At 34.1% G+C, this 14,980-nt stretch overlaps 1 protein-coding gene across 4 annotated transcripts in view; it reads right to left on the bottom strand.

Moving 5' to 3' along the window:
* Positions 1-793: 793 nt before the first annotated feature.
* The window catches only part of Atl2 (atlastin GTPase 2), a 54,351-nt gene continuing 40,164 nt past the window's right edge, over positions 794-14,980 (bottom strand). For 2 of the 4 annotated variants that reach the window (XM_048804531.1, XM_048804532.1), the window contains exons 5-14: positions 14,051-14,101; positions 13,495-13,551; positions 11,609-11,701; positions 8,237-8,375; positions 7,339-7,466; positions 6,137-6,193; positions 5,082-5,153; positions 4,043-4,474; positions 2,613-2,627; positions 1,990-2,516 (exon numbers count right to left, since the gene is read on the bottom strand). In XM_048804531.1, coding sequence (XP_048660488.1) covers positions 2,409-2,516; positions 2,613-2,627; positions 4,043-4,474; positions 5,082-5,153; positions 6,137-6,193; positions 7,339-7,466; positions 8,237-8,375; positions 11,609-11,701; positions 13,495-13,551; positions 14,051-14,101 — 1,152 coding nt within the window. In that variant the 3' untranslated portion in view covers positions 1,990-2,408. Of the gene's footprint in view, positions 2,517-2,612; positions 2,628-4,042; positions 4,475-5,081; positions 5,154-6,136; positions 6,194-7,338; positions 7,467-8,236; positions 8,376-11,608; positions 11,702-13,494; positions 13,552-14,050; positions 14,102-14,980 lie in introns of all 4 variants that reach the window. The other 2 variants (XM_015479746.2, XM_015479748.2) reach the window with 2 other exon arrangements.

The following is a 14,980-nucleotide window of genomic DNA, read 5'->3' as shown; positions in this document are numbered from 1 at the left end:
CTTATTGGTTAACAATCGGAGTCCTTCAGCTGAAACTGAAGGGTTTTCTTGGAATTCTGTATAGAATTATACCATCTTTGGAGAAAACACTCTAACAAAAAATACTAAGAAATCAAATGGTCTAGATTTCACAAGTTTTTTTAAAGGTAAGCTAAGTCTTATATTTCAGAACAATTGCTATTATAACAAATTTTTATTTTTTCATTCATAAAAACAGTCCATGGCATTCATAAAACAGGGTGGTAGAAGAAATTAAGAGACACACTTTTTAGGTGGATTCTTTATGTTTAAGAACAGGTGAGTAGGCAGTAATTTAATACAGATGGAAAACAAATACAATCCATATAAAAACAAGATTTGAATGGAGGTGGGAGAGAAGATATACCAACCAAAGTAAATTTAGAACTTTCATGCATGCAACTCAACATCTGAATTTTCTTTACTTAAAAACCAAACTAAGTGCTTTAGTAGGTGTTTTACTGTAAAGAAAGCTACAAAAGTATTTTTAAAAGGTCAGCCTTGCATATACTACACTAACACGTACCAAAAAAACAAAGAGAGAAAGGGAGAGGAGAAATTAATAAGCCTCAGCTACACCTAAGCTACTCACAAGTTTTCTCTTACATAGACAGACACAGAAAAAAACAACTTTACAGGCTTTGCTTCAAGGTACAATACCTTAGATTTCTCACTTGAGTGTTTCCTGCTCATGCTCTTTTCAGTATAAACAAATATGGTTTATGTGGTGGAACATATACTTGAAGAATTCCTTAAAAAAGAATCACAAGTTTCATTTTATATATACAACAAATTTTTAATTATGTACTGAAAATAAATTACAGGAAATAACTTTAAAATGCAACAGAGGACAAGTCACAATAAACATTCCCATTGAATTCCCTGGGGTGGGGGGTGGGGTGAGAATTGCAGTGCTCAAGGAAGATAAATATCACAAATATATCAAAAACTTCAAATTGTCTATGCATTCACACACTGACGTGAGCCACAAACATTCCTTTCACAGAAACTGTACTTATTAGCCTACCACAGAACCAGATTTTGCCATAAACTACAAAACTTTTAATACAAAATCGTATTTATATATTTATAATTCATATACATGCCCTATCTGTGATTTTAGAAAATAAAAGCTACACACTGTACAGACACTCTTAACTCATAGCTGTAGGCAACATTTTTGGATGGAATTTCTCCCCCAATAAAATTAATGGCATATTTTATGTACATGAAGGCTAAACTGCAAAAAGACAGTTCAGTTTCCCAGATATGCATCTCCTTTTAGGGCAGGTTTATAAATTTAAAAAGGCAAGACAAATGTACACCTCAGAATAACTTTCTTAGCTACAAGAATTGCCATGTAATTTTTGTGAAATTTCCGATACATGCATTTATGTAATACTGGTATTGAAGGCAGTAAAGCAATATATACTTTTAATGTAGTGGCTCAATAAAGGCTTCATTGTCATTCCGATCTGATTCTTGATACAGTGATTCATAAATTCTTTAAAAATTAAAATTTCAATGGGACACTGTGTTAAAGAGACTCTAAATAGATTTCTTAAAATATTTCCCTGAAATATCCTTTTACATAAGACAAATTTCACTAACATTAGATTAAGTAAAAAGAAGAAAAAAAAAGAACTAAACATGGCACAAATGTGCATGATATAATAATGCTCCTCACCCAATCTCCAGGTCTTAGGAGCCTTTAAATGAATGCTTAAAACCAACAAACAATTTTCACACTCTGTGGCAGCCATCTGTGAAGCCAGTTATACTAAACTACTTCTACAGTTGATTGTAAACTTTGGTTTATTTTTATTTGAGTTCTCATTGTACAGCAAGCATGAAAAAAGGGAGAGTAGAGTCCATGAGGAGATGAACTGTCAGTCTGTCTTTAATCTGGCATGATGAGACACCTGGTCAGTCAGGCCTGCTTTGATAGAGTTTGTTACAGACTGCCTTATGTTTTCCTCCATCAAATTATCACCCAGGGGCTTCAATACCTGTGGTATGAGAAATGTGCAAAACAAACAAAACATGAGGTAAAAAAAGAGTTACTTATAAAAATAGATATAAAAATTCAATTCAAAGCAATGACAAAAATAACCAGGAATGTGAGAAATAAAAAGATGTTTCTCCCAAAAAAAGGTTATGATGATACAAGTAAAGCATTTAGACATTTTATAATGCAACAAAAATTACTTTCCTCTTATTCAAACCATTTACAAATCCTATGAGATGGATGTGCAATTCCATACCCTATATGCAGCATCAAATCTGGTATGTATACAGCATTTATGCAGACCGGCCCAGACGGTCCTGCTTATTGTCCTACATGTGTGAGTGTGAACACTTCAGATAGAGAAAAAAGTTAAAAATACTGTCTAATTTTTCTTCTTGTTATTGTTGGATGACAGTCTCTGTCGCTGTGCTGATGAAAGAGCACGATGAACCATTCGACGTCTAGTAACTTCAAACAGTTTGGAAAACACCTAAAACATGGAGTGATTTGTTAGGAGAATGACTCAAGAGTGCCTTGATGCTAAAGAGTTTAAGACTACAAGAATTTGAGACTGTAGGTTTCTCACCTTCCTGGGACTCCTCTGAAGCAAAAGAAAAGAGAAATGCAATACATTTTAGACAAGGTTTGTTGACATAACACAGATCTTCTCTGACTAGTGAGCACCTTACCTCAACAATACTATACTGAAAATAATTTTTGCACATCATTTAATTGTTTTGTAATATGGCACCTGTAAAATCCTATAATCAATGCTAGACAGATAAGTGTTTTTTAAAAAGACAACGTGAAATTACTGAAATTCATGTTGCAGAAAATCAGTAATGATTCAAAATGATAAGTAGATCACACTCTTATAAAAAGTGACATGGTGATAGCTTTTAATCCATCTTCTATTAGCAATTATCAAAGGACCATGAAGTAGTAAGATTTATAAAGAAATAAAATTCTAAAATTTAACAAATATCCAAACACAAATAGAATACTTTTCTAAAGAGAAAAGGCAAAACCCAAATTAACACACTATTACAAGAAAAGTCAACATCTAATCAACTTTTTTCAAAAAATGGTCTGCTTCTTCAGTCTTTAAAGCCAAAACAAACATGCACCTGCAAATCCTAAATCTTTAAATAGGTTCAACACCTTACTGGCCCAGAAGGAGCATGAAAATGCTCCTTCACATCATTCATTGATAATAACCTCAGCTTTTATTCTGGTCCTTGACATGATTTTCAGGTATCTCATGATGATCATTTTAATGACATCCTTAAGGACAATTATCTTTACACAGGCAAATCCAACATACAGGTGGCAGATATATAAAAACGCACTCCTTAGTAGATACTTGCTGGACAAGAGTTCACAGCCTGACTTTGAATTGTAATTTGAGGTAAAAGATTATGACTGAAGTTGGTTTCTCAGCTCATGGTTGCTTTACTTTGTCCTTTAGTATTTCCATGGTACAGAAGTCAAAGTTTCTTTGGAAAAAACTCTCTGTGGGATTGCTTCTTGTAGTACATCAATAAATCACCACTTTCTTCATGGAAGGCAATGACAGGTGTCTGTCATCCAATGTTTTTCCTGCACTGCTTCTTGCTGGTGTAAGAAACTTCTTTTTCTTTCCAAAAGCATGACTATACTTCCAAACTTCTTTTCCTTACCTTTAAAACTATTCATTGATTATATTTTATTTTCTCAACAAAAATATATTATTAGAGATCCTGGTCCTACTGACAGACAGTAAAATCAGGCCTATGACTAACTAAGAATCTATCCTGAGAATATTGCAGATTTAAGCTAACCAAAATACATTATGACTTTAAAGAAAAAGAAATTTTTAATTAGTACATTCTGTATCCAAACAAAACATAAAATATATTTTTATCAACGGAAAGTAGTTGTGTTGATATGTAAACACTGCAGGGGAGGGGTGGGGAATAAAGAGAGTCATGGGGAAAATGAGATTAGTCACTGAAAAACCAAAAGATAGATACCAACCTGTTCCCATAGTGTTTCGGCAATCTGATCAATCATTGTTCCAATTTCTCTGAACTCCCCAGAGTATTTAACATATGCCCAAGTACAAAGGGATGTCAGTGCTAACCCCATGACAAGGTTACACAAGACAGCTATAGAGTTCAGGCCAATGAAGCCAGTCAGTCCTGAGATTATATACATAGCAAACATGACCGCAAACAGTGTGGCAGGAGTACGAGCAGCATAGAAGATATTTTTGCCATCATTGTGCTTTATAAAATTTGCATAGGTTTCTTCAATTTCAGCTTCAAGCTGGTCCTGATAACGACGGCAGAACTCATCTCCACCCATTTTTTTCACAGAACGAAATTGTTTAAGTGCTACTTCCTTGAGATCCAAGTGTTTTCGCTCCAGATCTGAAGGTGCAATGTAAGGCTTGTCACCACCACATACCTGTACAGACAGAATTACAGTAGGAGAGATTACATGCCAGAAATAATTAACACTTGAAAGAAGTTCCCTGCTCATAGTTTTAACCAAACCACTTACATGATTTACTTTTAAATTTGTATGTAATACTTTGCAGATTAATATAACCTATTGTTTCTTACAGGTTTAACTGACTCAAGTAATTTTCCAAATATGAATAATACTACTAAAACTGAAGTAAAAAAAATTTACACTACACTTGATACCTGACTTCACCTGACCCACTAATACATCAGGTGGCTGACAAGAGTGGATAAAAGATTACATACTGACATAGAACAAGCTTAGGGCAGAAGTTGCTACTAGCCTTAAGCCAATGTTAACTTCTATCACAGGCTAAGAACAGTGCTCTAAATCACAAGCCAGAAAACATTTTAGTAGAGGTTATGCAATACCTTACCACCTGAATTCTAATCATGTGAATTATTCTCTTAGTTTATTTCCAACAGAGATTATAAAGGGGGATTGTGAAACAATATAACAATATGTAAGGAACACTAACTGGCTCCATTACTTTAAATATAAAAGTCTCCTATCCCCCTAGTATCAAATTTAAATTTTAGTTACAAACCTGTTCCATGCTTTTGCAATAGAGATCTCTTGCTCCTGCTACAGCAGCAAGATTATTAGCTTCAGCTGTTGCCTAAAAAAATAAAATTTAATGCACAATTATTGTTCAAAAAATACCCTATGACTCTACAAAATCTGATTAACATAATAAATTATATACAGTGAACAAGTCTAAATTGAACCATAAAAAATATCAACTTAAAGTTTTCCTTTCCTTTAGGAGAGTATATCAGTAGCTTATAATATAGATTTTTAAAAGGATAGTTGCCTAAGTTTATTTTGCTTAGATTCATGCTTAAAGAAGTTTTCAGAAAGTACCATGTGTTATGAAATGGACAGATACAGATATAATCTTAAAATGTGCTAGATGTAAGGAATCATGATTTCCTTCCTTACATATAGTTCTTTCATAATCAGATTCACACAAGACATATTTTCAAACCTATAAAACTGCTTACTACATTAATTTTACTAGAAAATACTATTTAATCCACTATAAAACTGAGAAGCTGCCCAAAGTAGTAAGTCTTAAAAAACAGAACCTGAATTAAACAATACTAATTCATAATAAAAGAACATAATTTAAAGTGTGTGTGGGGGGGAGCCTATTCACTAGAAGCAGCTCTAAATCAATAGCAAATGAAAATAAGCGTTTTTTCAAACAATCTTTGTCAAAGACTCAAAGAACAGAAGTAGCTTAGTTCAGAAAGGCCCACATTAAACCACATTAAACCATCTAATGCAATAGAAATGTTCCTACACTAAGTATCTGAAGAGAAGGTATAAAGGGCTTTATTTCTATTGGCCTACACATGGCTCAAGGTCTGCAATATGCAGTTACAAAAAAAATCATATAAAGACTTTAGAATTCATGACACATACTGCCTTAAATATATAAAATGTATTTCCATGAAAAAAGAACATTCCCCACATTGCCATTCCCAGAATTTCTCTTTAAAGCAAAGACTTTTCTTCTCATAAATAAGGATATATACAAGCTCCTGCCCCTTCCCCCAACGCCTTATACATACACACAGTGTCTTAATCTCTCTCTACCTGAAGCATGGACTTTGGATGTGGAAGTTCCTCTCCTTGATAAATTTTAATGTAAGCCTAAAAAGACATAAGATTCATTATACTGTATGTTACACAATTTGATTTGACATCTCCAAAGAAAATTTGCACCATTAAAAGGAAATATACTCTCATTTCAACAAAATTAATCACATTCTCAAAACTATTAAATACATGCAGCTAAATAACACCTGGAAGAAATGTTGCTACCTGTACTTTGAACTTGTATAAGTTGTATCTCATATTTAAAAGTTTTATACATAAAATGCCATCGCTTAATGAAAAAAAAATCTATAATTCTTCCTGTCAATCTTTTTTTTTTTTTTTGGTAGTGCTAGGGATTGAACCCAGGGCCTTGTGCATGGAAGGCAAGCACTCTACCAAATGAGCTATATCCCCAGTCCAACTGTCAATTTTTCAAATAAACATGTTAGAAAATATTTTAACCCAGTATTTGACTAACTTAAATTTTATCTCAGCTTAAGAAGAAAAAAAAAACCTAATAAGAAAAAATGTTCTGATGTCCATACAGGTGTCTTTCATCTCAACTTTCTACTGACTCAATATTAATCTATAACTAAACAAATACAGTATGAAAATGATCAGGCATTCAATAAGTGAACAAGAATACATTCTTAGTTAACTATTCCTTCCCACCTACCTATAATGACCAATAATAGTACAACCCTCTACAATGGTCTTGTCCTGGCAGGAAAACTATAAGAGCTAAAGAATAACTGAGGGAGAGGGAAAAACCAATGAAAAAATCACTTGAACTCAAAAATCAGTAATAGATACTTTCAGCTGCTCTTCTTGAGTCCTCAGAATTCTGAGAGAATGCTTTTTTGAAGAATTCAGAATACAGAATTATGTTTCCAATCCCTATTGTCACTCACAAATGACAAAGCAGTATTTCAGTATAATAAATGGCTCTTCTCTCCATGTCAGATGGAGGAAAAGTAGAATAATTCTGTGAACAAACAAAATCATTTTCTAGAAGATACAAGTAGTCTGTTACAATCTCTTAAGTACCCTTAAATGTCAATACACCCAGAGGCCCAAATATGGGTTGTTTTTGTTGTTGTTTTAAAGTAAAGGTTAAGAAACTTCTTATATATACAGATGAGTTCTAAGTTGGCTACATTTCTATCCTAGATAGTCATTCAATTTAAGAGTTTGCCTACCTTAAAATACTCTACAAGATCTCTACAAGTGACTTTAGATCCACTTATCTCTTTTTCCACCAAATTTTCAGGGGCAAGCAGCAATGGAACCAGATTTTGAAGCTCTCGTTTAAAGTCTTCATCAATATCTGGTGAGCATGAAATTAGTCAACATTTAGTCCAACAAAATAAAAAAAATAAGTCTTCAATGATAAGAACTTATAAGGTCTATTTTATAACTTTGTAAGAGGACAAATTATCACTTAAATACAATCATTTTTTTTAAAGTTCATCCAAAAATGCCATATCTCTTAGGGAAAAACAAAAATCCCCACTACCCTAGTACACCGTTTTCCCACACCCCCACAATTCTTTCAGTTCAAATTTGGACTACCAAAACAATACCTTCATCAAGTATTAAAACTAAAGCATCCTTTTCAAGAGGCAAACAATTTAAGAGATCAAATTAAATTTTAATACTATATTTTGTTTTTCTAACCATACTGTAACTTTTGTTAATTCTCAAGCCTTTTGCTATCACACTTAGATTAATTCTAAAACCTCAAAAAATTATGCTATCAACTATGAAACAGAGAAATTTAAGTCTAATTGCATCAATACAATAAAATGGTTAGAGCTTTTTAGCAGATAAAATATTAAAATGTTTTCAGCCTTCCAAATTCTCAAGACTTCAGTCCAGAGCAAAGGAACACATTATAAAATAGGTTAATCAATATGCTAGATGGTTGCAAACAAACCAATAAAAGATAGAAAGAACACTGAGAGCATTCTAAGCATATTAGTATTAATACATCATGATATCCTTTATCAATAAGACAGGAAATTTAAGGAATCATGTATTTGAAAAAACTTTCAGTCTCTAAAAATGTTTGATTTTAGCAAGAATGGGAATTCCCACCTTTCAATCTCCCATCAAAACTAGGATTAGTTGCAACTTTAAGACCAGGATGTGGCAAAAGGAAGCAACCCAGATTTGAGAAACAATTGTGAATGTGCTTCCTTACATTCTGTAACTCTTCATGTTGATTTTGTTTTACCTGAGGGCAGAAAGAGACAGGGTAATGGTGCAAAGAGAAAAAAAAATAATGTTAAAAAAGGAAATTTACATGTATACTTGCATGTATATACATTCAACTCAGATGGTTCTAAAGGCCCATTTCTGAACACTTTGATAAGACCTCACATTTTCTTAAAACCAGAAAAGATGTTTCTTCCTAAGTAAGCTGCCTGAGATACCAAAAAATAAATAAATAAAATAACAATCAATTATAGTATCTAATGTCTGAATAACAAGTTGTGGCTGTGACTTATAAATAAGATTTACCTTTAAAGTATTTATAATGTCATAATAAAACAAAACAAAATGAAACAAACAAAATACTCATATGCCTTCAAATAAAAGGGTTAGCACCTGACCAGAATAAAAGCCAGGTCAAAAAGCTCCAGTGTAGTCCCAACTACCTTAGAAATGGTATTTCAGGACTCTCTTTATGTGATTATCTATAATTTATGCTAGTTATCAGAGCTTAGAAAAGAGATACTGATATTTATTTCTGGAAGAAAATCTTAGAAACATTTTGAATAATTATTAACTCATTTAGAGATAGATAATTTACACACTCTTCAAAAGGTTCTTCTCAATGGTCATTGTAACAAAACATGTGCTATTCATAATTAAAACCTGGAAACCACTTAAATCTCCAGCAACAGAATGGAAAAACAGTTGTCTATTCGATTAGTGAAATTCTAAATAGCAATGAAAATAAATGAACTAAACTACATGCAACAACATGTTTTAGTCTCAGAAACAAAATATTAGGCAAAAAAGCTAAATACAAAAGAACACATGTGTAAGTGCTTGTATTCATAAAAAGTACAAAAACAAAGCCTGTTAAAAGGATAATGGTAAGGATTAGGTGGGGGTAAGTAAGTACCTGGAGGTGGTGCTTCTGGGTGTAGGTTTATGGCTATTTTCTACAAAGTTACCAAGCTACACATTATGACCTGAGCAATCTTATGAATACATGCATGGCATCGATAAGAAGTTTAAAATCCTTCTTGCTTTGCGGTACCTAGTTCAGATATAGTCTGTTAATTTCTTATAAACAAACCAGAAAAAAAGCTGTGATAACTGCAGTTATCTGAAGGAGCTGAAAATCCAAGAGTAAAGAATTGGTCTTAATCTCATTTTAGGAATAAGAAAATCACACTATTCCACCACAAGTCTTAGAATGTGATTGAGAAACCAAGTGCATCATTCCACAGACAATAAAATCTTATTAACCTACTATATTAATAAAGGGATCTCTACACATAGAGATGTTATATATATATATTGTATATGTTAGCAGATGGTAATCTGTAATTATCTGACCTGCAGGTTTCCTAATTATTTTCACAGGAAGGTACTTTAAGGATAAAAGATGATGATCTTGTTGGTGAGGTTATTTTCCAGGAATGGCTTCATGTGGCATATCATAAAGGAGTGAGAGTACTTGGATCCTATACCCAGTTATCAATAATTAGTTAAGTGACCATAAGCAAGTTACTTTTCCAGGCTCCAGTTTCACTGTGTATGTTATGGTTTAGATGTGGTATCCCCTGGAAGTTCACATGTAAGACAATGCAGAAAGGTTTGGAAGAGAAATGATTGGGTTATATCCTAACCTAATCAGTGAATTAATCCCTAATAGGATTAACTGAAGTGGTAGGGTGTGTCTGGAGAGTAAAAGAATTGGGGCATGGCTATAGGGTATATATTTTATATTTGGAGAGTAGAGTCTCTCTGAGCTTCTTGATCACCATGATGTGAGCAGCTTCCCTCCACCACTCTCTCCGGCCATGATGTTCAGTATCACCTCAAGCCAAGGAATAGAGAGAACCAGCCTTCTCTGGACTAAGACCTCTGAAACCAGGAGCCCTCAAATAAACTCTTCCTTCTCTACAATTGTTCTGATCAGGTCCTTTAGTCACATGCAGCAAAAAAGCTGACTAAAACAATGTACAAGAAAAAAAGGCTGACAAACTATGAAACTAGCCTAGGTATCCATCAATGGATGAATGGATAAAGAAAATGTGGTATATATACACAATGACATTTTATTCAGCCATAAAGAATGGAATGATGTCATTTGCACTGAAAAAAAATGGATCAAACTTGAGAATATTACATTAAGCAAAATAAGCCAAACTTAGAAGGGTTGTTTGTTTTCTCTCATCTGTGGAAGCTAGAAAGGAAAAAGAAAAAAAAAAAGGTATAGAACACATGTCTCATGAAAACTGAAGGGAAATCAGTAGAGCAAAGAAAAGGGACCAAAGAGAGAAAGGAGAAGAGGAAAAGAAGTACTAGAGAATTTGTATGCATGCACAAATATGTAACAGCAAATCCTACCATTGTGAATAATTATAATGCTCCAATAAAAAATATGAAGGAGGGGCTGGGGTTGTGGCTCAGTGGTAGCGCACTCACCTAGTACATGCAAGGCCCTGGGTTCGATCCTCAGCACCACATAAAAACAAATAAATAAAATAAAGGTATTGTGTCCAACTATAACTAAAAAATATGAAGAAGAAAAAAAAGGATGAACTAGATATGTTCAGGGTTAGGGTTAAGGTTAGGGATATGTTTAAAATCCCTTTTCTAGCTCTATATGTTGTCACTCTATCAGAGATATGAGAGGTTCTCATATCATCTGTGTTCAATACGTAAACATTAACCAGCCTGTCCCAAACGTTGAGAAGCTGAGCTGACCAGAAAGAGACTTGTGAATATTCTAAGTGGACCAAAATCTCCTTAAAAAATATTGACCCTCAGGAAGCTAAGGTAGGAGGATACCAAAATTCTTGAGGTCAGCCTGGGCAATTTAGCGAGATCCTGTCTGAAAAAACATCAAAATAAGGCTCCAAAAATACCTTAGTAATAGAGCACTTGCCAGGCATGCTAGGGGTGGAATCCCCAGAATGAATGAAAGGAAGGAAGGATGGAAGAAATGGGGTAAGGGGTAGGAGGAAGGAGGAGAAGGGAGAGGGAGGGGAAGGAAGGAGAGGAAGGAGGAAGGAAAGGGAAAGGAAGAGAAAGGAAGGCGGGGAAGGAGGGAAGGTGGGAAGGTTGATCCTTTGAATATTTACTGAGGGACAATTTGTTCAGGAGAGAAAACACATGTAACCACCTATGTAGAGTTAGTAACTGACAGTGTAAGCACAGTCCAGGCAGCCCAGCCTTTTGCCTGGTGTAGTGCTTATGCTCTCCTCTCCAGGACACAGGGCTTACCTGCAATCTCTTTTCAAGGAATTGTATTCCACCTTCCAAACCATATGAATGTTCATAAGGATAACTCCAATCTCGAATCAAAAACATTAATGTCTACACGCAGAAAAAATACAAAACACTTCTTATAAAATCTTAAGAAAAAACCATAACTTTAATAGTTAACACCTCCTTTCTCCCCTAAACAATTCTTACTAAAAGTGAGTACATGGCTATATTAAGGGCCCACCTAAACCAACAACATACTCAACCCCCATACCAAGTAATCACCTCCACTTGAATTTCACTTCATATAAGGAAAAAAGTCACCCAAGCAATAACATGATTTTTAAAAGGAACAAAAGGCAGAGCAGGGCATTTAGATCATAATTTTAAATCAAGGTTGTATAATTACAAGGCCAACCAAATCAAGATGGCTAATTCTACACGGATTATAGATTTGGTGTCAATAGCACTAATTTCACAGAATGATTTTTAATTCATACACTTAAGTTTCTCCACCTCAGCACTACTGACATTTTGGGCCAAATAATCTTTAACTGTGCATGGCTGTCCTGTGCATTACAGGATATTAAACAATATCTCTGGCTTCTATGCACTACACACCAGTAGCATTAACCTCCCCAAAACTGTGACAACAAAAAATGTCTCCAGACATGGGCAAATGTCTACTGGGTGGCAAAATTACCCTAGTTCAGAAAAATTCACAGATAATATATTTATTCATATACATAAAAGGAAGCCATAAACCTGCCCAATCATTTCATAAAAGTGATTGCTTTAACCAGAACAGCAGACAAGAATGAGACACAATTGATGTAAACCCACTAATAATCACTAGCAATGCTATCAGAGGAAGGACTTCACACACTGATGGGCAATCAATCTAGATTTCTTTGTTGTATTTCCTATTCTCCCCCACCTTAACTGCAACTGACCAAACAGTACTAATGGCAACCTGCAAATTGTACTTGCTTCAAAAAATAAAGTAGCTGGGTGTGGTGGCACACACTTATATTCCTAGCAGCTTGGGAGGCTGAGGCAGGCAAGTTCAAAGCCAGCCTCAACAAAAGCAAGGTGCTAAGCAACTCAGGGAGACCCTGTCTCTAAATAAAATACAAGATAGGGCTGAGGATGTGGCTCAGTAGCTAAGTATGAGTTCAATCCCCAGTACCAAAAAAAAAAAAAAAAAAAAACTACCTGGAACTTTTTCATATTAAACCAAAATAAAGAGTAACAGGACTAACTTAGACTTATACCACAAAAAAAGAAACTGACCCTTATTTTTGGAAAGAAAAGTTACATTACTCATGGTTATATTAAGGGCCCACCTATTATTATACAATAAGGTTCTTTTTCCCCTCAAAGTTTAATGTCATGATAATTTTGGAGAGAAAAATAAAAAATAAAGGTTGTTTATATACCATTTTTCCAAGCTGGTTAATGTGAGGGAGTCATTTTAAGAGAATTTCACTTTTTACTCTACATAAAACCATATTGTTTGAATTGCTAAAAATAAATGTGTATATCTTTGCAAAATAAAATTAAGTTAAAAATAGACCTACAACATTTTCTAGTAGTGTATCACATATAAAAGAAATGTGATATAACTGTCTTATTCAATTTCTCACTGTCTTAAGTTTTGGAATTAAGTAACATCTAAGAGAAGCATTACCCCCTTAATCAAACTAGATTTGTTTGTTCTATTTCCTATTCTGTTGGCCTCAAACTGGTATTAAGTTGGTGACGACATCACCAATATTTAGATTCAACTCCACTGAATTGATTGCTACAAATGAGTTTGTCATAATACCCTGTATCTCCAAAGTTAAAAGCTGAGGTGAGCTTCTCATAAGTCTATCTTATAAAATGATAAAACACTTACTTACCTGAAATGGTTTCTGATAGATTTCTTCCATTGCAAGTCTTCCATACTCTGTAAATAACTGTAAAATCAAGTTATTTAAACTAATGTCCCCAGGGAAATTGACAGAGACATTTATAAAATTGTTCTACATCAGAGGACAAGCTATCAGAACTTTTAATATCATCTAAAAGCTAAGTATTTAATTTTCTAACACACAGGGTATATATTGAAATCACAGGCCTGGCATAGTGGTGCACACCTATAATCCCAGTGACTCAAGAAGCTGAGGCAGGAGGATCACAAGTTCAAAGCCAGTCTCAGCAAAATCAAGGCACTAAGCATCTCAGTGAGACACTGTTTCTAAATAAAATGCAAAATAGGACTGGGGATGTGGCTTAGTGGTTGAGTGACCCTTAGTTCAAACCTCAGTACTAAAAGAAAAAAAATGAAATCACAGGTCAGTTTTAAACCATATAATATTCAACTTTGTTATTACATCATAGGCTTCTAAGTATAAATTCACAATAACATGACAATTCAATTTTAAAACTTTAGCATATATTCTGAGACATACATACTTGTAAGTGTTGAAGATCATCTTCTTGAATATTCTGAGATAAATTATATACCTATTAAAACAAAATTCATTTTGTTTTTATTAGTGTCTTACTTTGAATACCCAGCTTGTGCATAATTTTCCTTGTGAAAATTAAGACTATTTTATGCCTTACCACAAATTAATCACTCAGCCACTATCAGTGGCATACAAAAAGGACTTTCTCTTTTTTCATAATAGTCAAGTGAAAAAATATTAAGGGGGAAGGAGTGGTGGTAAAATATGTGAAAATCAAGAATAAATGCATATACACTGCCTAAATTTGGCAGATACTTGACAAAAAAAGTGTACTGCAATAGCCAAACTATGGAACCAACCTAGATGCCCTTCAAAAGATGAAGGGATAAAGAAAATGAGGGCTGGGGATGTGGCTCAAGCGGTAGTTCTCTCGCCTGGCATGCGTGCGGCCAGGGTTCAATCCTCAGCACCACATACAAAGATGTTGTGTCCACCGAAAACTAAAAATAAATAAATATTAAAAAAAAAAAAAGAAAATGAGGTATGCAAACACAATGGAATATTACTCAGCCTTAAAGAAGAATGAAATTATGGCATTTGTCAGTAGATGGTTGAAGCTAGAGAATATCATGCTAAGTGAAATAAGCAAGTCCCCAAAAACCAAAGGCCAAATGTTTTCTCTGATATGTGGATGCTAATGTAAAGTACCTCTGATTTTCCCTGGGAAAACATTAGGCAAAGGAGAGTAAAGGGAGGGGAGGGGGTATTGGAGGAGGAGGGACAGTAGAATGAATCAGACATTATTACCCTATGTACATATATGATTGCATGACCGGTGTAATCTTACATCATGTACAACCAGAAGAATTAGAAGTTATACTCCATTTATGTATGATGTGTCAAAATGCATTCTACATTCACATGTAATTAGAAC

This window comes from Marmota marmota, unplaced genomic scaffold (genome assembly GCF_001458135.2).
Source record: "Marmota marmota marmota unplaced genomic scaffold, marMar, whole genome shotgun sequence".
NCBI lineage: Eukaryota > Metazoa > Chordata > Mammalia > Rodentia > Sciuridae > Marmota > Marmota marmota.
This window is presented reverse-complemented; position numbering and strand designations above follow the sequence as displayed.